Source organism: Etheostoma spectabile, chromosome 15, assembly GCF_008692095.1.
Source record: "Etheostoma spectabile isolate EspeVRDwgs_2016 chromosome 15, UIUC_Espe_1.0, whole genome shotgun sequence".
NCBI classification, from domain to species: domain Eukaryota; kingdom Metazoa; phylum Chordata; class Actinopteri; order Perciformes; family Percidae; genus Etheostoma; species Etheostoma spectabile.
The window spans coordinates 23867752-23892412 of NC_045747.1; the positions used below are offsets into that span (position 1 = coordinate 23867752).

General features: G+C 44.8%; 1 protein-coding gene across 1 annotated transcript in view; it reads right to left on the reverse strand.

Annotated features, from left to right (window-relative positions):
• Positions 1 to 111: 111 nt before the first annotated feature.
• The window catches only part of wizb (WIZ zinc finger b), a 43766-nt gene continuing 19216 nt past the window's right edge, over positions 112 to 24661 (reverse strand). Inside the window, exons 9-17 of the mRNA XM_032536419.1 lie at positions 22793 to 23347; positions 21340 to 21470; positions 20605 to 20911; positions 17582 to 18094; positions 14844 to 15398; positions 13729 to 13940; positions 7942 to 8050; positions 6131 to 6287; positions 112 to 753 (exon numbers count right to left, since the gene is read on the reverse strand). Of these exons, the coding sequence (XP_032392310.1) occupies positions 393 to 753; positions 6131 to 6287; positions 7942 to 8050; positions 13729 to 13940; positions 14844 to 15398; positions 17582 to 18094; positions 20605 to 20911; positions 21340 to 21470; positions 22793 to 23347 (2900 nt within the window). The 3' untranslated portion in view covers positions 112 to 392. The remainder of the gene's footprint in view (positions 754 to 6130; positions 6288 to 7941; positions 8051 to 13728; positions 13941 to 14843; positions 15399 to 17581; positions 18095 to 20604; positions 20912 to 21339; positions 21471 to 22792; positions 23348 to 24661) is intronic.

The window sequence follows — 24661 nt, forward strand, 5'->3', positions numbered from 1 at the left end:
CCCTGTATTTTAACATAGGGGGTGTATACTTATGCCCCTGTATTTTAACATAGGGGGGTGTATACTTATGCCCCTGTATTTTAACATAGGGGGGTGTATACTTATGCCCCTGTATTTTAACATAGGGGGGTGTATACTTATGCCCCTGTATTTTAAGGAATAACATTTATTTATCTATGAAACATTATTCATTCACAAAGAAAATTGGTGTCCTTACAGATTAGATTTTTCCTTTTTTTTTTAATTAACGCATTAAGATCTATTTCCAAAAGATGTTTTTTTAGTCCTCTTTTTAGTCAACTTTAGCCTGGGTATGTAAACTTATGAGCAATACTGTATGACGAAGGCAGGGAGAAAAGTAAAAGGCGGTTAAATGACTGACGGAGCTGAGCTCAAACTGTCTGGGTGGGGAAGGGGATAGAGGATGGAGATAAGGTGGGGGGCTCCTCTGAGACCTTTACGAGCTCCGTGGCAGTGACGGGCGGAGGCGTATGGGAGCGGCTGTTTGGAGCGTTGGCGCGGCCCAGGGTGGGGGTGGAGGTGGAGGTGAGGGGGGGCGTGGTAGAGGTGGTACTGGAGGTAGAGGTGGAGGCTGGGGCAGAGGCCGGGTCGTCCGCCGGGGCGGGGGGGGCGGCGGAGGCGGCTTTGGGTGCAGCGGGCCGGCTGTAGTTCATCTTGAGGATGTGCTGCTGGAGGTGTCGGATCCAGTCCTCCTGCACCGACAGCGGCCCGTGGAACTCCACCTCGCAGAACCTGACACCCACGGAAATACAGATTAAAAGATTAAAAAGGTCCCATATTGTACAAAGTCAGACTTTTATGTTTTAAAAAAAATCATAAAGCAGGTAAAAAAAAAGTATTAAAACGCTCAATCTACAGAGAAATGCACAACACACCTTATTCAGAGACTGTTTTAATGGAGAAGTAGGGACTTACGTTTTTGTCCCTTTTTCAACACTTTTGACATTTTGTTTTCAATGTTTGTCACTTTCTTTGACGTTTAACACTACGTAACACTATCTTATTAACTTTAGTTCTAATTATTTTGGGAATTTATGGTCAATAAACCTCATTTATAAAAAAATTATACCTATAACGTTTGAGTTAGAAAAGCAGAAATTAGAGAAGAGCGTTGGAATCAATCATGTTTAAAAAGAATTAAAAAGAACATAGATATAGGACAACATGAGGACAACATGAGGACAACATGGGGACAACATGGGGACAACATGAGGGTAACATGAGGACAACATGGGGACAACATGGGGACAACATGAGGGTAACATGAGGACAACATGGGGACAACATGAGGGTAACATGAGGACAACATGGGGACAACATGAAGACAACATGAAGACAACATGATGGTAACATGAGGACAACATGAAGCCAACATGAGGACAACATCAAGCCAACATGAGGACAACATGAGGACCACATGAGGACAACATGAGGGCAACATGAGGACAACATGAGGGCAACATGAGGGCAACATGGGGACAACATGGGGACGACATGAGGACGACATGAGGACAACATGAGGACAACATGAGGACAACATGGGGACAACATGGGGACAACATGGGGACAACATGGGACAACATGAGCACAACATGAGGGCAACATGAGGGCAACATGAGGACACAATGAGGGTGACATGAGGACAACATGAGGACAACATGAGGGCAACATGAGGGCAACATGAGGGCAACATGAGGGCAACATGAAGACAACATGAGAACAACATGAAGACAACATGAGGGCATCATGAGGACAACATGAGGACAACATGAGGGCATCATGAGGACAACATGAAGACAACATGAGAACAACATGAAGACAACATGCGGGCATCATGAGGACAACATGAGGGCGACATGAGGGAAACATGAGGAAAACACGAGGACAACATGGGGACAACATGGGGACAACATGGGGACAACATGAGGGCAACATGGGGACAACATGGGGACAACATGGGGACAACATGGGGACAACATGAGGGCAACATGAAGACAACATGGGGACAACATGGGGACAACATGGGGACAACATGAGGGCAACATGAGGGCAACATGAGGGCAACATGGGACAACATGAGGACAACATGAGGACAACATGAGGGCAACATGAGGACGACATGAGGACAACATGAGGACAACATGAGGACAACATGGGGACAACATGGGGACAACATGGGGACAACATGAGGACAACATGAGGGCAACATGAGGGCAACATGAGGGCAACATGAGGGTTAAATTCAGCGCCTCCCTCAGGAGCAGCTGATTCTGGTTAAACTAGTGTCCTGCAGTTATATTAGTTATATCACTTTAGTCTTCATTTCTGTTGCCTGGAAATCCCAAATGATTATATTTCATTTCATTTAATAAAGTGCATTACTAACTAAAAGTGGAGTACTGCTCAGCAGGGGGTTCGGGTTAGGGGACTATTTGAAAATGCAGCCAGACAGTTCTATTAATGCTGTTGTCTGAAAATGTCTAATGTTAAATGCCCTGGACATTTTCTCCTGGGCCTGGGGGGGGGGGGGGGGGGGGGGGGGGGGGGGGGGGGCTGCTCCAACACCACAGACTGGAAGAACTCGCCCATGTTCAGCCCGTCTGAAGAGAGGCATCCAGCGGAGATTTACCGGCGGGGGTCACTGCCCGATGTGAGTCGAGTGCAGATGTGAGTCGAGCATGCTCAGATTTAAAGAGTTTAAGACATAACTGTCATAGTGAAATTTGTGAAATCCATGAAATAATAAACTTTTCTTATTACGAACAATATCAGAAGATGGAAATCATTTCAGAAACGTAGCTATCTAGGGTTGTTTGATGCTAACGTTAGCTCTAAACACCATTCAACTGACAGCCTTTGTTGTGTTTGATGCTAACTTGTAGCTAAGCTAGCAGTCATTTCAGAAACGTAGCTATCTATGATAGTTTGGTTGCTAACGTTAGCTCAAAACAACATCAAACTGACAGCCTTTGTTGTGTTTGATGCTAACTTGTAGCTAAGCTAGCAGTCATTTCAGAAATGTTGTACCTATCTATGATAGTTTGGTTGCTAACGTTAGCTCAAAACACCATTCAAATGACAGCCGTTGTTGTGTGTGATGCTAACTTGTAGCTAAGCTAGCAGTGAACCAACTAGGTTAAGTAGGTCCATTTTTACTGTGTTGACATTACAGAAGTCTCTCGTTAGCAGCTAATATGTCGCAAAGTGACGCATGCGCACCTCAAATCTGCACTCACAACTCAAAATGTCTGAAGTTCTGTCAGCTGAAAGTATTCAGTCAGATAGGTATTTGTTGTGAAAGAAATACAGTTATAATTTAAGCATTCTCAAGGATATTAGGCCCCCGTACGGACCCTGAATAAGTCAACTGAAAAGTCGGCTCATTTCCTCATAGACTTCTATAGAAACAGCCTTGTGTTTGGAGCCTGGTGGCGTCGCCCCCTGCTGGACGTTCCAGAGAACGCAGAGAACGTCGCCCCCTGCTGGATGTTCCAGAGAACGCAGAGAACGTCGCCCCCTGCTGGATGTTCCAGAGAACGCAGAGAACGTCGCCCCCTGCTGGATGTTCCAGAGAACGCAGAGAACGTCGCCCCCTGCTGGATGTTCCAGAGAACGCAGAGAACGTCGCCCCCTGCTGGATGTTCCAGAGAACGCGGCTTTAAGGAGCTTCAGCTTTAGATCCACTTTCTACAGTCTGTGTAACTGTTAGAATTACATTTTGTAATTCTTATTCTTCCCTTTTTTCTATGTAAGTAACAGTTGTTATTTACGCTTTTATTTTGCAGTAATTAGGTCTCGTTGGGCTGCTCTCGCTTGAGTTCTACTGTTTGTTAGATAGATAGATAGATAGATAGATAGATAGATAGATAGATAGATAGATAGATAGATAGATAGATAGATAGATAGATAGATAGATAGATAGATAGATAGATAGATAGATGTTTATTGATCCCAAGAAAAATGGGAAATTCCGGTGTTACAGCAGCAAAAACAGTCACACAGCACAGAATTTAAATATAAATGAAATACTAGGAATAATATACATACATTCAATATACATGAAGTAATAATATGAATAAGATAAAAGAACAAATATTTGAATATTAACACCAGCGGGCAGTAGATAGCATGGACATGTGTGTGTGTGTTACGGTGAAGGTTTCATGCTGGCTAAAGCAGACCTGGATGTGAGCAGGTTTTAAGTCTACCTCTGACGACTCAAAAACTTTCCTTAAGTCTACCTCTGACGACTCAAAGACTTCCTTAAGTCTACCTCTGACAACTCAAAGACTTCCCTTAAGTCTACCTCTGACGACTCAAAAACTTTCCTTAAGTCTACCTCTGACGACTCAAAGACTTCCTTAAGTCTACCTCTGACAACTCAAAGACTTCCCTTAAGTCTACCTCTGACGAACTCAAAAACTTTCCTTAAGTCTACCTCTGACGACTCAAAGACTTCCCTTAAGTCTACCTCTGACGACTCAAAGACTCCTTAAGTTAACCTTGACGACTCAAAGAATCCCTTAAGTCTACCTCTGACGACTCAAAGACTTCCCTTAGTCTACCTCTGACGACTCAAAGACTTCCTTAAGTCTACCTCTGACGACTCAAAGACTTCCCTTAAGTCTACCTCTGACGACTCAAAGACTTCCCTAAGTTACCTCTGACGACTCAAAGACTTCCCCTTTAAGTCTACCTCTGACGACTCAAAGACTTCCTTAAGTCTACCCCTGACGACTCAAAGACTTCCTTAAGTCTACCTCTGACGACTCAAAGACTTCCTTAAGTCTACCTCTGACAACTCAAAGACTTCCTTAAGTCTACCTCTGACGACTCAAAGACTTCCCTTAAGTCTACCTCTGACGACTCAAAGATTTCTTAAGTCTACCTCTGACGACTCAAAGACTTCCCTTAAGTCTACCTCTGACGACTCAAAGACTTCCTTAAGTCTACCTCTGACAACTCAAAGACTTCCCTTAAGTCTACCTCTGACGACTCAAAGACTTCCCTTAAGTCTACCTCCGACGACTCAAAGACTTCCCTTAAGTCTACCTCTGACGACTCAAAGACTTCCCTTAAGTCTACCTCTGACGACTCAAAGACTTCCTTAAGTCTACCTCTGACGACTCAAAGACTTCCTTAAGTCTACCTCTGACGACTCAAAGACTTCCCTTAAGTCTACCTCTGACGACTCAAAAACTTCCTTAAGTCTACCTCTGACGACTCAAAGACTTCCCTTAAGTCTACCTCTGACGACTCAAAGACTTCCTTAAGTCTACCTCTGACGACTCAAAGACTTCCCTTAAGTCTACCTCTGACGACTCAAAGACTTCCTTAAGTCTACCTCTGACGACTCAAAGACTTCCCTTAAGTCTACCTCTGACGACTCAAAGACTTCCCTTAAGTATACCTCTGACGACTCAAAGACTTCCTTAGTCACCTCTGACGACTCAAAGACTTCCTTAAGTCTACCTCTGACGACTCAAAGACTTCCTTAAGTCTACCTCTGACGACTCAAAGACTTCCCTTAAGTCTACCTCTGACGACTCAAAGACTTCCTTAAGTCTACCTCTGACAACTCAAAGACTTCCCTTAAGTCTACCTCTGACGACTCAAAGACTTCCCTTAAGTCTACCTCTGACGACTCAAAGACTTCCCTTAAGTCTACCTCTGACGACTCAAAGACTTCCTTAAGTCTACCTCTGACGACTCAAAGACTTCCCTTAAGTCTACCTCTGACAACTCAAAGACTTCCCTTAAGTCTACCTCTGACGACTCAAAGACTTCCTTAAGTCTACCTCTGACGACTCAAAGACTTCCCTTAAGTCTACCTCTGACGACTCAAAGACTTCCTTAAGTCTACCTCTGACGACTCAAAGACTTCCCTTAAGTCTACCTCTGACGACTCAAAGACTTCCCTTTCTTTGTAGCACGCAGCCAACGGGGTATTTGTTTTGTTTGTTGCATTTTACTTTGGTAAACGGTATTCCACATGCTGTGCATGGTACTGTTTATGTTAAGCTAACACCGTTTCTATATTTTCTTTTGTCAAAACCACCTGTGCTTAGAGGGAATTACAGTGTGTGTCTAACACACAGGTTTCACTCACCGGCACTTTAGGGTGTAGAACTTGCCCACCAGCTTCACCAGCGGGTACGAGGGCGGTTTGGGCACCAGGGCCGGGACTGTGCCTGTGCGGGGGGGTTTAGGAGGGCTCTCTGTCCCATCTGGGCACGACGGGTGCTTCAAGGGCCGACGCTCAATACCTTAGCAAGAGGAAGAGGAAACGACACCTTAGCAAGAGGAAGAGGAAACGACACCTTAGCAAGAGGAAGAGGAAACGACACCTTAGCAAGAGAAGGAGGAAACAACACCTGAGGAAGAGAAGGAGGAAACAACACCTTAGCAAGAGGAAGCGACACCTTAGAAAGAGGAGAAGGAAACAACACCTTAGCAAGAGAAGGAGGAAACAACACCTTAGCAAGAGGAAGAGGAAACGACACCTTAGCAAGAGAGGGAGGAAACAACACCTTAGCAAGAAGAGGAGGAAACGACACCTTAGCAAGAGAGGGAGGAAACGATATCTTAGCAAGAGGAGGAGGAAACAACACCTTAGCAAGAGGAAGAGGAAACAACACCTTAGCAAGAGGAAGAGGAAACAACACCTTAGCAAGAGAGGGAGGAAACGATATCTTAGCAAGAGGAGGTGGAAACAACACCTTAGCAAGAGGAAGAGGAAACAACACCTTAGCAAGAGGAAGAGGAAACGACACCTTAGCAAGAGAAGGAGGAAACAACACCTGAGGAAGAGAAGGAGGAAACAACACCTTAGCAAGAGGAAGAGGAAACAACACCTTAGCAAGAGCAAGAGGAAACGACACCTTAGCAAGAGGAGGAGGAAACGACACCTTAGCAAGAGGAAGAGGAAACAACACCTTAGCAAGAGGAAGAGGAAACGACACCTTAGCAAGAGGAGGAGGAAACGACACCTTAGCAAGAGGAGGAAACGACACCTTAGCAAGAGGAGGAGGAAACGACACCTTAGCAAGAGAAGGAGGAAACGACACCTTAGCAAGAGAAGGAGGAAACGACACCTTAGCAAGAGGAAGAGGAAACAACACCTTAGCAAGAGGAAGAGGAAACAACACCTTAGCAAGAGGAAGAGGAAACGACACCTTAGCAAGAGGAGGAGGAAACGACACCTTAGCAAGAGGAGGAGGAAACGACACCTTAGCAAGAGGAGGAGGAAACGACACCTTAGCAAGAGAAGGAGGAAACGACACCTTAGCAAGAGAAGGAGGAAACAATATCTTAACAAGAGGAGGAGGAAACGACACCTTAGCAAGAGGAAGAGGAAACGACACCTTAGCAAGAGAAGGAGGAAACAACACCTTAGCAAGAGAAGGAGGAAACAATATCTTAACAAGAGGAGGAGGAAACGACACCTTAGCAAGAGGAAGAGGAAACGACACCTTAGCAAGAGAAGGAGGAAACAACACCTTAGCAAGAGGAAGAGGAAACGACACCTTAGCAAGAGGAAACGACACCTTAGCAAGAGGAAGAGGAAACGACACCTTAGCAAGAGGAAGAGGAAACGATATCTTAACAAGAGGAGGAGGAAACAACACCTTAGCAACACTTTTTTTTGTTAGTTTTTTTTTGTTTTTGTTAAAATGTAATTTTTTTCTAATAAAATGTCAATTTTTTCTAATAAAAGGTAATTTTTTTTACTAATAAAAGGTAATTTTTTTCTAATAAAATGTCAATTTTTTTTCTGATAAAATGTCAATTTTTTTCTAATAAAATGTCAATTTTTTTCTAATAAAAGGTAATTTTTTTTCTCCATTTCCTTTAGCCGGACAGAAGGGATTTTGCAGCCTATGGGGCCCGGGTCAAAAACCCAAACGGGGGCCGTGCGACCTCTGGGCAGCGCGGACGTTAGCTCCTGCGACCCAAACCTGAGCTTGGAGGGGGGGGGGGCTGGAGCGGCCCCGGGGGTGGGGTCTGGGGCGGGAAATGTCTGACCGGGGGGGGAGGCCGGCCCGGAAGTCGCGCGGCGGCCGGGGGCGGACGAGCCCCGGCCGGGGCGCAGTCAGGGGCACCAGGCTCAGGGCCAGCGAAGAAGAAAAGTGGGAGGAGGAGGAGGAGGAGGTGGTGGAGGAGGGGGAAGAGGGGGCCCTTTCGGCGAGGAGAGGGGGGGAGGGGGTTTCCGGATCCGGATGCAGGAAAAAGGGGGAAAATGGGCTTTCGGGAAGAGGGAAAGGAAGAACCCTTATATAACCCAATAAAAAACATATAAAATGTAACGTTTTTTTGACATAATAGTTTCCCATTTACTTACATTTTAGGGTCAAGAATACGGCGGGCGATATCGGGGCTTTCCCGTTTCTATCGATGGGCTTTATCTTTAAAAAATTTAAAATTCTTTCATCATAACATCAGGGTAAAAAAGGGGAAAGAAAAGGCAGGGCCAAGAGGGGGGGGGAAGCAGGTTGTAAAACATCAGGTAATCAAAAGGCGGGGGGAAAGGGAAAAAAAGGGGAAGAAAACCTAAAAAAGGGGACGAAAAAAAAACCCCGGACTTCAAAAAAAAACCCGGAAACAAAAAAACGGGAAAATCAGGGGGAAAACCCCAAGGGACAGGCGGGGAAAAAAACCCGACTTCAAAAAAAAAACAGGAAACAAAAAAATAAGACACTCAGGGGGAAACAAAAGCCCGGGAAAGAGAAAAAAAACCAGATTCAAAAAAAACAGGAAACCCAACATCAGACCCTTCAGGGGGGAAAAAAAGGGACGGGGGACAAAAAAACCCAAAATTAAAAAATAAAACGGGAAACAAAACCCCTACAGCCCATAGGGGGAAACCCACAAGACGGGACGAGAAAAAAAACCAGTTCAAAAAAAAAAGGGGAAACAGAAAATCCCAGACATAAGGAGGAAACAAGACGGGACGAGAAAAAAAAACCAGATTTCAAAAAAAAAACCGGAAAACCAAAACAACAGCCCACTGGGAGGAACAACAAGACAGGACGGGGAAAAAAACCCCCCGGATTAAAAATTTTAAAACAAAAACAGAAATTACAGAAACGGGGAGGAAACAAACAGGACGAGCAAAAAACCAGATTTTAAAAATAAAACAGGAAAAAGAACCTCCCAGACACTCAGGGGGAAAACCCCAAGACAGGACGAGACAAAAACCAGACTCAAAAAAAAACCGGAAAAAAGAACCTACAGAAAATCAGGAGGAAAACCAAAAAAGGAAAGAGACAAAAACCCGCTTAAAAAAAAAAACGGGAAACAGAAAAATTCAGAAAATCAGGAGGAAAATAAGACGGGACGGGGAAAAAAAACCAGATTTCAAAAAAAAAAGGGGAAACAGAACATACGGGACACTCAGGGGGAAAACACAAGCCCGGACGAGCCCAAAAACCGATTTCCAAAAAAAAAAAACCCGGGGGGAAACTAAAACCTACAACCGGGGGGAGGAACCCCAAGCCGGGGACGAGAAAAAACCCGACCCAAAATAAAACGGGGAAACAGAACAAAAACGGGCCCACTCGGGAGGAAAAAAAGGGACGGACGAGACAAAAAAAGACTTCAAAATAAAACAGGAAAAAAACCACTACAGACACTGGAGGAAAAAAGACGGGAAAGGAGCCCAAAAACCCAGATTTCAAAAAAAAAAACAGGAAAAAAAACTTTACGGACACCCAGGGGGGGAACAAAAGAAGGACGAGCCAAAAAACCAGACTTAAAAAAAAAACGGGAAACGAACCTACGGGGACACTCGGGGGAGGAAAAACAAAGACAGGACGAGAAAAAAAAACCCCGACTTCAAAAATAAAACGGGAAAACAGAACATACAGACACTCAGGGGGAAAACAAAAGGGACAGGACGGGGAAAAAAAACCCAGACTTCAAATAAAACGGGGAAACGAACCAAAGGGACAATCAGGAGGAACACCAAGACAGGCGGGGGAAAAAAAACCAAATTTTCAAAAAAAAAAACCCCGGAAACAAAACATACAGACACTCAGGGGGGAACAAAAGACAGGACGGAAAAAAACCCAGACTTCAAAAAAAACCGGAAACAGAACCTACGAAAATGGAGGAACACAAGACAGGACGGAAAAAAAACCCGACTTAAAAAATAAAACGGGAAAGGGGAACATACAGACCCTCGGGGAGGAAAACAAGACAGGACAAAGCAAAAACCAGACTTCAAAAAAAAACCCGGAAAACAAAACATAGGCCACCGGGGGAAAACACAAAAACGGAGGGAGAAAAAAAACCAGACTTAAAAATTTTAAAACAGGAAACAAAAACAACAGACACTCAGGAGGAAAACCCACGGAACAGGACGAGAAAAAAACCAAAAATTTCCCAAAAAAAACAAAAAAACGGGAACAAAACAGCACTCGGGGGAAACAAAAGGACAGGACGAGACAAAAACCCCGGGACAAAAAAATTTAAAAACGGGGAAAACAGAACATAAGACACTCAGGGGGAAAACCAAAAGCCCAGGCGAGAAAAAAACCGACTTCAAAAAAAAAAACAGGAAAAAAAACCCTAAGACCGGGGGGGGGGGGGGGGGGGGGGGGGAAAGGGGGAACAAAAAACCACCAGCCCAATGGGGGGAAAACACGGAGAAGAAAAAAAAAAACAGGAAAAAGAGCCCGGAAAAAAAACGGCAACCTAACAAGAAGAAGAAAAAAAAAAAAAAAAAAAAAAAGAGCCCAAAACGCTTTTTTTTTTTTTTTTTAAACCCAAAAAGTATCTGAGGGGAAAACTAAAGTGGCAGGGCCCCGGGCTTTTATGGCAACTACAAGAAATAGGGAGTTGTTCAGGCACTGTGTCTCTGTGATTCCTTTTTATTTTTTTTTGGGTTTTTGTTTTTGGTTTGTTGTGCAGGTTGTAAAAGGAGGGTCAAAAAGGAAAAAGCCCCAAAGCGGGTTAAAAAGAGGGCTCTGAAGCTTGAGACCAAAAAGGGTTGACGAGCCCCCAGCCGGGGAAAAACTTTTAGATGCCCAAAGTTTAAAGTTTTCAGAGACAGCGGGGGGGGGGGGGGGGGGGGGCAAAAGTGGTTTGATTTGCATTGCTGCGGTTTGATTTTGGCAGCCCAAGTATTTGCAAATTTTTTAAACACACGCCATTCACCTAAAAAACAAACAAAATCGGCACAAGTGTTCAGTGTTTTTGGTTAATAAAAAAAATGGGGCCCACGGTTAGGCGCCGCGGTGGGGGGGGGGGGGGGGTATAAATACAGAAAGATTGTGATTTTTTCGTGGCAATACGTTAAATGCCGGGCCCCCTTTTTTATAGAACCGTGGCCCCCTAAACTGATTAAGCCTTATATAGCCTTAGGGTCCCCTTACGTTTTTGAATCTTTTATATGCCCTTAGGGTCCTAATAGTATCGAAGTCTCTTTTTATGCCCAGTGGCCCCTAAAAATGATTGAAGTCTTTTTTAATTGACCTTAGTGGCCCCCAAATAGATCTAAAGTCCTTTTTATAGCCCTTTGGGCCAAATACGATCGAAGTCTTTTTAATAGCCCTTGGGGTCCAAATACGATTGAAGTCTCTTTATAAACCTTAGTGGCCCAATACTGATCTGAAGTCTTTTATGCCTTATGGTCCCAAATACGGTTTAAAGCTTTTTTAAAAGCCCTTTAGTGGCCCCCTATAGTATCGAAGTCCTTTTTAGCCCTTGGGCCCCAAATATGATTAAAGTCCTTTTTTATAGCCTTAGTGGTCCCTAATACGTATTGAAGTCTTTTTTATAAGACCTTAGTGTCCTTAAATTATTGAAGTTTTTTTAAGACCTTAGTGGCCCCCAATACGTATTGAAGTCTCTTTTTTAAAAATTTAGGGTTAAAGTACTAAGTTTTTTTATAGCCCCTTAGTGGCCCTAAACGTATTGAAGTCTTTTTATAGCCTTTAGTGGTCCAAAAAAATGATTAAAGTCTTTTTATATAGCCTTAGTGCCCCCTAACATATCAAAGTCTTTTATATAAAATTAGGGCCCAATATGTATCAAAAAGTCCTTTTTAAAAGACTTAGGGTCCCCAATACTGTATTGAAGCCCCTTTTTATAAGACTTGGGGTCCCTAATACTGTATCTGAAGTTTTTTTTATATAGCCCTTTAATGGCCCCCCTAAACGATTGAAGTCTTTTATATCCCTTAGGGGTCCCTAAACTATCTAAAGGCTCTTTTATAAGCCCTTGGGGGCCCTAATATGTATCGAGTTTTTTATATAGCCTAGGGCCCAAATACGTATTGAAGTTTTTATATAGCCCTAGTGATCCCTAATACTTTTTAAAGTTCTTTATAGCCCTTAGTGGCCCCTAATCGTATCTAAGTCTTTTATATGCCCTTAGTGGCCCCAAACTGTATCTGAAGTCTTTTTAATAGCCCTTAGGGGCCCCTAATACTGTATCAAAGTTTTTAAATTAGCCTTAGTGGCCCCAAAAATTGATTGAGGTCTTTTATAGATTTAGTGGTCCCTAATACTGTATTAAAAGTCTCTTTTTAATAGACCTGTGGTCCCCTAATAGGTATAAAAGTCTCTTTTATTGACTTAGTGGCCCAAATATGTATTGATTCTTTATAGCCCTTTAGTGGCCCGTAAACGTATCTGAATCTCTTTTAATGACCTTAGTGGCTTAATACGTATCAAAAGTCTTTTTTATAAGCCCCTTAGGGGCCCCCTAATGTATCTGAAGTCTTTTTATATAGCCTTAGTGGCCCCAAATACTGATTGAAGTCTTTTATAAGCCTTGGGCCCCAAAATACTGGTAAAGGGTTTTTTTTTAAGCCCTTTTAGGGTCCCCAATACGTATCTGAAGTCTTTTTTATTGCCCTTTGGCCCAATACGTTTTGAAGTCTTTTTATTGACCTTAGGGTCCCTATACGTATCTGAAGTTTTTTATGACCTAGGGTCCCAATTTGATCTGAAGTCCTTTTTTAGACCTTAGGGGGTCCTAATATGTTTTAAAGTTCTTTTTTAAGACCTTATGACCCCAAAAAATTATCTGAAGCTCTTTATATGCCTTGGGGTCCTAATACATTAAGTCTCTTTTTATAGTTAGTGGCCCCTAATACTGTATCGGGAAGTTTTTTTTAATAAGACCTTAGTGGTCCCCTTTAAAAACTGTATCGAAGTCTCTTTTATATAGACCTTAGTGGTCCCTAATCTGTATTGAGGTCTCTTATATAGCCCTTAGTGGTCCCTAATACTGTATCTAAAGTCTTTTATATAGACTTAGTGGTCCCTAATACTGTATCGAGGTCTCTTTATTAGACCTTAGTGGTCCCAATACGTATCTGAAGTCTCTTTATATTAAACCTTTAGTGGTCCTAACTGTATCTGAGGTCTCTTTAATGACATTGGGTCCCTAATACTGTATCTGAAGTCTCTTTATATTGACCTAGTGGTCCCCAAATACTGTATCTGGAGTCTCTTTTATATTGACCTTAGTGGTCCCTAATACTGTATCTGAAGTCTCTTTATATAGACCTTAGTGGTCCCTAATACTGCATCTGAAGTCTTTTATATAGACCTTAGTGGTCCCCTAATACTGTATCGTGACTAGTCCGAGTCCAAATACTAGCGAGTCCGAGACCTTAGAAAAACGGTCTTGAGTCCGGACTCGAGTCCAAGACCGGACTCGAGTCCTGCAGTCCTGCTACCGACCGCCCCTCCTCACCTTCTTCAGGGTGGAGCGGTTGCCCTGCATGTAGCTGCGGTGCATCTCCAGCACCTTCTGCGGCCGGCTGCGCATCCAGGCGCTCAGCGTCTCGATGGGGGAGCCGTTCACGCACCACTCCGTCACGCCGAACTGCCGCAGGTGGGCGCGGGCGTGGCTCGCCAGAGCTTTACGGTTCTCGAAGTAGAAGCCGCACAGCTCGCAGCTGGGATCTGGAAAACAGGAAACCGGGAAGGAGTAAAGGGAAGAGAGAGCTCCAAATGTTGGAAAAAGCTTCAAAAACGCAGGAAAAAGTCAACATTTTTTTTAAATGTTGAAAAAGTGACAAATATTGGAAAAAGCTTTAAAAAAAAGCAAGAAAAATTTAACAAAAACATTTTTTTTTAAATGTTGAAAAAAGTGACAAATGTTGAAAAAGCTTAAAAAAAAGCAGGAAAAATTCAACAAAAACCTTTTAATTAAATGTTGAAAAAGTGACAAATGTTGGGAAAAGCTGCGAAAACGCAGGAAAAATTATTTTTTTTAAATGTTATATTACATATTACATATTATTATTATTATTATTATTATTATTTCTATTATTATTATTATTATTATGAAACAGCCGGTAAAATAACAGCTTTTTAAATAATTTTGAAGAAGAGAGCCTTGGATTTCCTTTTTTTTTTTTTTTTTTTATACTTAAAACATTACGTATTTAGTCTTAAAATTCAAATTCCTGTGTCTCCCATTTGCTTCCAGAGGGCAGGGGTTCCCAAAACTTTCAGCCCACGACCCCCAAAGTAACGGTGCAAGTGACCCCCCCCCACTATAAACGTATATAAACATTGTGCGCAACGGCGCACGCACTACAGGCGTGTCCAAACACGAGCATGTTGACAACACAAAATAACACAACAGTTTTATCTCGTGTTAAAATCATGGCTAACATATGCTATTTCTAATGGTTTTTAATTTTAATTTTAATTCTGGGAATCAACTTGCGACCCCCCCCTCTCTGGCTCGCGACCCCCCCTCTCTGGGTCCCGACCCCCCCTCTCTGGGTCCCGACCCCCACTTTGGGAATCACTGCCATAGGGGATTCAGCGTGACCCTGATTAAACCCAGCCGCTCACCCTGGTGTCCGGGCTTGTCGGGGGAGGGTTTCCTTTTGAAGGAGAAGTCGTGCGGCAGAGGTGAGTAAGTCTTCGGTTGATGCGGCGGCGAGTGGGCGCTCTCCGCCGATTGGCCCTCGTCGGACAGGGGCCTCTTCCCCAGCGGGGACAGCCGGAAAAACCTCCCAGCAGGCATAGCGGCCGCCGCGGCCCCCGGGCCGTGCTTGTGGAGCCGCGGCGCCGACTGAAGCAAACTGAGCGGCGATTTACGGAATTTGGAGCCCGACTGGTAGCCGGAGACCCCCAAACCCTCGGCGTTGTCCCAGAGCGGGCTGCCGGTCCCGTGGCTCGCCTCCTTCTTCACCCCCTGGTCCGGGTGGGAGGGGGTACCCCCCCCTCGCTTGTGCATAACCTCCCGCAGGGTGTCGATGGGCGAGCCGTTCACCGACCACTCGGTGATGCCCATCTGGCGCAGGTGGGACCGGGCGTGGCTGGAGAGGCCCTTACGGTTCTCGAAGTACTCCCCGCAGAACTCGCAGCGGATGTCTCGTGTAGGCTCCACGTCGTGGGACATGGCTACGGAAAGAGAAGAGGGTCAATGTCAATGTAGGGCTGGGAAATATATCGATTATTACTATATGAGACTAAATATTGGCTTAAAATTGGGACATTGTCTTATGGTTATATGACAAAAGAGTTGGTTTTTCCTGGTTTTAGAGGCTGCATTACAGTAAATTGACAAACGTGACTTCACAGACTGTTCTCATACCAGTCCAAATACTAGCGAGACCAAGACACGTCCGAGTCCAAATACTAGCGAGACCGAGACAAGTCTGAGACCGAGACAAGTCCGAGTCCAAGTACAAGCGAGACCGAGACACGTCCGAGTCCAAATACTAGCGAGACCGAGACAAGTCTGAGACCGAGACAAGTCCGAGTCCAAGTACAAGCGAGACCGAGACACGTCCGAGTCCAAATACTAGCAAGACCGAGACACGTCCGAGTCCAAATACTAGCGAGACCGAGACAAGTCTGAGACCGAGACAAGTCCGAGTCCAAGTACTAGCGAGACCGAGACACGTCCGAGTCCAAATACTAGCGAGACCGAGACACGTCAGAGTCCAAATACTAGCGAGACCGAGACACGTCCGAGTCTAAATACTAGCGAGACCGAGACAAGTCCGAGTCTAAATACTAGCGAGACCGAGACAAGTCCGAGTCTAAATACTAGCGAGACCGAGACAAGTCCGAGTCTAAATACTAGCGAGACCGAGACACGTCCGAGTCCAAATACTTTCTTCCCCTCTGCAGTCAGCCCCCGAAACGCGTTTCTGAGCACATTTTAAGTGAGAAACGCGGTTGTTGAATCTGTCTTGAGTTTAGATCTCCGTCAGCTTTTGAGAGTTGGCGAGCCGAGCCGGCCGCTCCGCATTTGCACAGAGTTGGCTGAATTTAACTTTATGCAAATGAGGAGTGGGGGGAAGCAGGGACATGACGCAGACAATGGACACACATCGTAACATCTGCATCAAATGAAAATAGCTCTGCTTCACGGCTATTCATGGTGCTTCAGCATGCGGTGTGTTCCTGCCGTTATTATCTATCTATCTATCTATCTATCTATCTATCTATCTATCTATCTATCTATCTACCTACCTACCTACCTACCTACCTATCTGGAGAAACACCCTAAAAGACGGGGAAAAGAAAAAGCATAACTCTTTCAATTGCTAAATAAACAATGGAGACAAACAAATATACATCACAAAAATCCTCCCTGACATAAGTCACAGCACTGCCGCTGATATACATACATACATACATACATACATACATACATACATACATACATACATTATAATGATTATATGGACAAGCAAATACTCTGGCACGCACATTTCATATGTGTTCTGAAGAAGTTAAAATATCTCTTTTCAGAGCATACTCCACTGTATACAACTCATCTATGGTGCAGCTACAGTAAAGCAAAGATAAACAAGATAAAGGTGGCGTACAATGATGCATTTAGAAGCGTCCAAGACGGACCAGTGTTGGCCATGTGTGTGTGTGACGTGTAACGTTCCCACCATCCACGCTGTGCTGAGGAACCTTATGTACAGATTCACGTGCTGATTAACCGAGTCAAATAATACAATATTAAATGCTTTAACCAATCCTGCACTTAGTGATATCAGATATTCATCAAAACTCTGCAATCACTGGAACACGCACAGTACCTGTTTTAATTACTGGGCGTTGCTATTGTGTGTGTGTGTGGTGGTGTGTGTGTGTGTGTGTGTGTGTGTGTGTGTGTGTGTGTGTGTGTGTGTGTGTGTCGGCAGGATTACTTTTTCATTATTATTTATGGTCACACTTCAATATCATTTATATTATGGTTACTTACGTTTGCTATATTATTTAATTACATATTCAATTTAATTTTAACGTCACTTAATTGCTTACACTGCGATTTGTTTTGCACTATGGCCGCCTCACTTTACTTTACAATACCTTTTACATAAAGCCACTTTACATTCATTCAATACCTTCTGCACACTGGAATTTCCCCACTGTGGGATGAAGAAAGTCTAATCTAATGAATGTATTTTTTTTTTTTTGGGTGTTATTTCTGGGAGTCAGTTTGCATGTATGTATTTATGTGTGGTTTGTACCCCTCTTGTGATGTGTTATGTGTACTTTTTATCTGGATCTTGAGGCTGTAAAATAAATAAACTAAAAATAAAAAGGATCCAAGTTACCCAGGTTGAGGGGGAACACCGTGTCAGAGCTGCTCCAGCTGCAGCCGAGCGCGTCACCGGAGAAACCAGATCTCCCCGCGGCCCGGGACGGCGCCGTGACGTCCAGCTGCAGCGGCTCGGGCTTCAGCCTGAGGATCAGCCCGCCGGACGCCGTCGGGGGCGTCGCCGCCGAGCTCGATTTGGACGCCGCGGACGGCGCGGGGCTGGAGGGCCGGGCGAAGGCGAAGGGCAGGCGGCCGAGGAGGGTCGCCGAGGGAGAGGCGGAGGCCGGCAGAGGGGAGCGGGGGGGCCCGGGCGAGGACGGAGGCGGCGTCTTCAGAGGTTTGAGGGGCAGAGCGCAAGGCAGGCCCCGTCTGGTGATGACCTCCCGCAGGGTGTCGATGGGCGAGCCGTTCACCGACCACTCGGTGATGCCCATCTGGCGCAGGTGGGAGCGGGCGTGGCTGGAGAGGCCCTTACGGTTCTCGAAGTACTCCCCGCAGAACTCGCAGCCGATTTCCTTCGGAGGGTCGCCTGAAAAAGATCAGAGACGCAAACTGGAGTGGGTTTTTACAGAAAAAGCATCGAAACAGACAACTCCAGGTGTAGGGGCGGGAAAAAAAAGACATTAGGATATTATATGTGGCAGAACTGTATCTATATAAAGATATTTTATTAAATACATTTTAGGGTTGCAAGTAACTTCTTGTCAATGACTGTTAATCTTCAATAATTTTCTCAATAAATGGATTAGTTGTTTGGTCTATTAAATGGTGAAAAATGTGGATCAGGGTTTCCCAAAAATCCCAAAATGACGTCCTCAAATAGTTTCCGTAGGAAAACTGTATCTATACAAAGATCTTTTATTAAATACATTTTAGGGATGCAAATAACTTCTTGTCATTGACGATCAATCTTTGATCATTTCTCCATAAATGGATTAGTTGTTTTGTCTATTAAATGGTGTAAAATGTGGCTCTGAATTTCCCAAAAATCCCAAAATGACGTCCTCAAAATAGTTTCCGTGGGAAAACTGTATCTACACAAAGATCTTTCATTAAATACATTTTAGGGATGCAACTGTTATTTCCATTGACGGTCAATCTTTGATCATTTTGTCAATAAATGGATTAGTTGTTTGGTCTATTAAATGGTGTAAAATGTGGATCAGTGTTTCCCGAAAATCCCAAAATGACGTCCTCAAATGTCCCTTTTTTGTCCACAACTCAAAGATATTCAGCTTACTGTCCCAGAGGAGAGAAGAGACTAGAAGATATTCATATTTAACGAGCTGACGTCAGAGAATTTTGACTCCAAACCGATGATCAAAATACTTGCCGATTAATATAATGGTTTACAACTAATCGATGCATCTTTGCATCAATCTTTTCTCTAAGAAATTGCAAATGAGGAGTTAACTTTTTCGTACTAGAATAATAACAGCAGTCACTTAAACTACTCAAACTAGAGCTGGGCAATATATCAATATTATATCGATATCATGATATGAGACTAGATATCGTCTTAGATTTTGGATATATCAATATACATGTATTAATATATATATATATATATATGGTAATATGGTAAGTGGTGTCTTTTCCTGGTTTTAAAGGCTGCATTACAGTAAAGTGATGTCAATTTCTGAACTTACCCGACTTACCAACGGTTCTATTATTGGACTTTACCCACTTAGTCATTATATCCACATTACAAATATGAATGAATATGTTAATATGTTTCAAAAATCTCATTGTGTCAATACTTTGTGAAAGCACCAATAGTCCACACTACAATATTGTTGCAGCATCAAAATGTGGTCAAAAATATTGTGATGTGATGATTTTCTCCGTATCGCCCAGCCCTACATCAGTAGGCCAAGGGGCGAAAGCTGTGGCGGAGCCTCCGCAGAACCACAACCCCTCCGTCACATTAGCTACAAGAGACGGAGAAACGGCGACAGGCCGCCATCCGTCACCAATGGTGGCGCCGTTTGCCAGCGGCGAGGAAGGCAAGAAGTCTATGCAAATGCTGAGCGATGCAACAAAGCGTGACGTATGTACGTTGGTTGCTCGAGTCCTTTTGAGTGGAAGAAAATCACCCAAGATGGCGGAAACGCTTCAGGACATCGTATTCACATATATATCTGATATGTTTGGCATTTTAGCTCATTTTGAGAAATACATACTTTTTTCAGAAAAGCATACTTTTACAGACCTCTTGCACATAGCATGTTGTTTTTAGGCAATAGCATGCTACTATCCAGAAGTGGACTCACCATTAGGCAAAGGTCGGCAATTACCATAGGCCCCGAGCTACCAAGGGCCCCGTAAAACGCCTCATAAACTTATGGTTACGATTTGTTGTCTTACTTTTCACCAATTAATTATATCTCTAAACATTGATACGCTAAAGGGCTATCCGATTGTTAAATTCATGATGAGAAACTCCCCCCAGTCCGCCCTACATTGGACTATTCCATTATCCTACTGTAACCAAACGGCTCAGCAGGCTGTAAGCTGGAGGCTACAGACGGTGGAAAATGAAGCGAAGCTACCGAAGTGGTTCTGAAAAAAGGAAGAAGAAGAAGCGGGAAGAAAGCAGAACGTTTTTAGCAAAACTTCCAAAGGTAACAACCTTTTTCACGACAGCTACTGAGGACACGAACATTAACGTTACTGAAGAGCAGCAAGAAGCCGGTGCTTGCGCTAGCAATGCTAACGCTAATGAAGAGGAGCTACCCACCGGCAGCGTCAGCCCAGGTTGCTCTAGTGAAGACTAGAGAAAAGTTACAAGTACGTCTTTCTCAGATAAATAAGGACTGAAGTGGGGAGAACACGGGTTGTGGAGGGCCCCGTGCTTGTGTTTGCCTTAGGCCTCAAAATGACTAAATCTGCCCCTGCTACTATCAATATAGAAGCGCGGTGAAGCCCATCCAGCGAGTGCGTGTTGCTGTCCTTTGCAGCTAATGGGACTGCAGGGTACACCCCCCTTCCATAACCCCCAAACCATGTACAGATGAAGGCTTCGGCATCACCACTCACTGTGTGGAAGAGCCATGAGCTCGCCGCTGCTCAGGCGGAAGACCCTCACGGAGGAGGACTTGTGCCGCTTGGCGGGCGGGCCGAGGAGCAGCGAGGAGGAAGAGGTAGCTTTGGCCGTGGACCCTCCCCCGGCCGTGGTCACCTTGTAGAGGAGCGATGGCGGTGGCGAGGACGCGAGGCCGTACAGCGGCGGCTTGGAGCCGGCGGGGCCCCGGGGCTCCGCGGGGCCGCTGCGCTGCAGCGAGCCGGCGTTGTGCTTAAAGTCGTCCGTGTCGATGAGCTGGTTCAGGAGGTCGATGGGAGAGCCCTGGGAGGAAAGCACCATACGATATTATACTTACTCTTTGGACAAGGATAGGATATTTACTCACATCTTAACCCGATGATACTGGTTTCTAGAGGCAGTAGTAGTATTGCTATTGCTGCTATTGACCTTCTGGTTAGATCTAAACTGCATTTCGTTGCCTTGTACCTGTGTAATGACAATAAAGTTGAATCTAATCTAATCTAATCTAGTAGTAGATTCTTTAACCCTTGTGTTGTCTTCCCATCGACCAGCAACTTTGTGTTTTTCTGGGTCGAAATTTCAACATTTTGTTGTTGGTTTTTTCCTACACTTTGCTCAACGTTTTTGTAGATTTTTTCCCCCAATTTTGTTGTCACTTCTATCATGTTTTTGTATCTTTACCAATTTGTTTTTCCAATATCTAAATCTATCTCTCCTGACACCCCTACCTTGGATTCGGAGTACTCCACGCCGAAGTGCCGGAGGTGGGCTCGTGCGTGGCTGGATAATCCTTTCCGAGTCTCGAACCAGGCGCCGCACAGCTGGCAAACGATGTCCTTGTTGGGGTTGACCTCCAGCGCTGCACAGAGAGAAGGAAACACTGAACCAAGGACGCTTCACGCATGTAGATCTGTAGACTCAGTGAGTTCCAACATTAGGTTGTCAAACGCATCCAAAAAGAAGTAGAGAGATGGAAACATGTGTCTATGTGTGTGTGTGTGTGTGTGTATGCATGCATGTGTATATGTGCAAGTAGGCGTATGATATACTGTTCATTTATGTGTATACATAAATAAATAAGTGGAGTATCTAATTGTTCCGATATTATCGGTCAATATTTCCCGATTTATCGGTATCTGCATTTTATTTCTATTTTTTTAAATATTCATTCACCAGAATCATTTAATGACAAATCATTCTGATAAATGAATATTTAAAAACTAAAAACAAACGTCAACCATGTTATGTTATGTTGAGTGATGGCGTTGCATAGTCTGTCCACCAGAGGACGCTCTACAACGTCCCTGTTAGTGATGGTGTTGCATAGTCTGTCCACCAGAGGACGCTCTACAACGTCCCTGTTAGTGATGGCGTTGCATAGTCTGTCCACCAGAGGACGCTCTACAACGTCCCTGTTAGTGATGGCGTTGCATAGTCTGTCCACCAGAGGACGCTCTACAACGTCCCTGTTAGTGATGGCGTTGCATAGTCTGTCCACCAGGGACGCTCTACAACGTCCCTGTTAGTGATGGCGTTGCATAGTCTGTCCACCAGAGGACGCTCTACAACGTCCCTGTTAGTGATGGTGTTGCATAGTCTGTCCACCAGAGGACGCTCTACAACGTCCCTGTTAGTGATGGTGTTGCATAGTCTGTCCACCAGAGGACGCTCTACAACGTCCCTGTTAGTGATGGTGTTGCATAGTCTGTCCACCAGAGGACGCTCTACAACGTCCCTGTTTGCAACACTGATTATATAGTGTTTTGTTCAAAGTACTTTAAGTTTCATATCTTAAGTTTGTATTTTTATGCATTTTATTTATAAGAATTTTAATATATTTTGATGTTCTGTTGTGACAATAAAACAAATTTGTATCATATTATTTTAGTGAGAACTCATAAATAACTACAAATAACTAATGTTAGGGAAATCTGTTTATGTTTTGTTGCGCGTTCCTGGATTTTTAAAAAAAAATGTAAATATCTTGGCCGATATATCGGCATGTCGAATTTTTAAATAACCAAATATCATTATCGGCTTTAAAAATCCTTCATCGGTCGGGCTCTACTGTGGAGGAAAGTCTGGCAAAGCGAACTACATGAGCCGGGGGTGAAAGCAAACTAAAGACTCATAAGAACATTAAAGAAAGTCACTTTATCCAACGTTGCCGGAGACACTTACTGAGGTTGAGCGGCGCGTCGTCCTCCTGCGGCGCCCAGATGGGTTTGGCTGCGACGGCGGCCGAGGCCGAGAGGTTGGACATCAAGCCCTTCATCCCCGCGGCCTTGTGCTCCCCGGAGCGCAGCAGGGAGGACACCGGCAGCAGAGAGGAGATGGGGGCTTTCCTCACCACTGAGGGAGGAGGGGAGCCGGGAGGAGGCGTAGGCGTGGAGGAGGAGGAGGAGGAGGAGGGTGGTGGCGGTTTGGCTGCTGCTTTGGCTGCTTTGGCCAGGACTGAGAGAGGGACGGGTTTCTCGTCTAAGTCCATGTCTCCTACCGCCTCATCTTTCCGAGGAACTGACGGCGAGGGGCTGTGGGTCGGGAGGGGGGACGACGAGCCGGTCTGGCCGCCCGCGTCGCCCTGCTCCTTGGCGAGTCGGTAGAGGAGGTCGATGGGGGCGCCGCTGCTCTCCGACACGCCGACGCCCAGCTGGCGCAGGTGGGAGCGGGCGTGGCTGGAAAGGCCCCGCCGGGTCTCGGACGCAGCGCCACACACCTCGCACTTCAGGTCGTGGACTGCAACAGAGGACCAGAACGGCGGGTGAGTCGTCATGAAGGAGCCCCGGCTCACACATTTTCATTTCAATGTTACCACTGACATCCTGTTTTCTTTCATTATCTCGGGCTACATCCACACGCCCACGTTTTCATTTTTAAGCCACGTTTTCAGCCAAAGACGACATCTGCCCACACAAGATATCAGCTCGGTGTTTAGATCTTTAAAGTGCCCTTATTATGAAAAAAACAACACTTTTTCTGGGATTTTGTGTCTATGGTGCTTCCACACACATGCAAACTTGGAAAAACATAACCATCCATGGTGTTCTGAGTGAGATCCGGTTTCTGAGTGTCCTCTGTCTTCAGTCTCCGAGTGAGCTGTTCAACATCTGCACGGCTTTCTACGTCCCTAGAGACGAGGTGGCTAACCGTAGCATGCTAGCTCGTTCTCAATGGCAAAACACTGCTACAACAGCCACTAGTTCACTATAATCTCCAAAAGAACTACTTCCTGTCCGTGTTCTACTTCCTGTCCCTGTCCCTGTTCTGCTCTACTTCCTGTCACCGTTCTGCTTCCTGTCCCTGTTCTGCTTCCTGTCCCTGTTCTGCAGGTATTCCACAAGTGTCCCTGGTCTAGAAGAAGTCTCCCAGCTGATCCTGCCTTGGACTGACCAAAGCTGGAGAAAGAGTTATCAGCTGATGGGGTCTTACCGAGCTACTGAGCATGTGCAGCTCCCAACAAAGATAGCATAGGAGGGAGATGTCTCACTCTGGAGATAAAACAGAGACCTGAACACACAGGGTGACAATATTGACAATGTGTTTTTTGAAAATGAAACCATGGAAACCTATTCTGGTACAACCTCAAAATACAATTCTGAACCTGAACATGGGCATAATATGGCCGCTTTAAGTTGGGAAATAAATCGGTTTAATATTTGGGTCTGAATCCAAGAATACATAGAAAGCTTCGTGGAAATACGTTCACTTTCTTGCCCAGAGTCAGGCTGCATCTACACTGCTGCGTTTTCATTTTTAAGCGCAAATTTTGAGACAAAAACGATCTCCGTCCACACGAGAGTTTCAGCTCCGGTAGCAGAACTGATCTCCGTCCACATGGACACGTCTGACATCACGGATCACATGACCGTTCACACACACTGGGCACGTGCGTGCCGGTGTAAACAGGAAGCGGATGGTCTGACGTTAAATATCATGGATGTAGAAGTTAAAAACACAGGAAATACTTTAGAGAAAGAACAAGTAAGAGCAGGGATCATCATGTTGGAGCGAGGACGAGGAGGGGGAGCCGTTACTGAAAGGTCTGGGAGC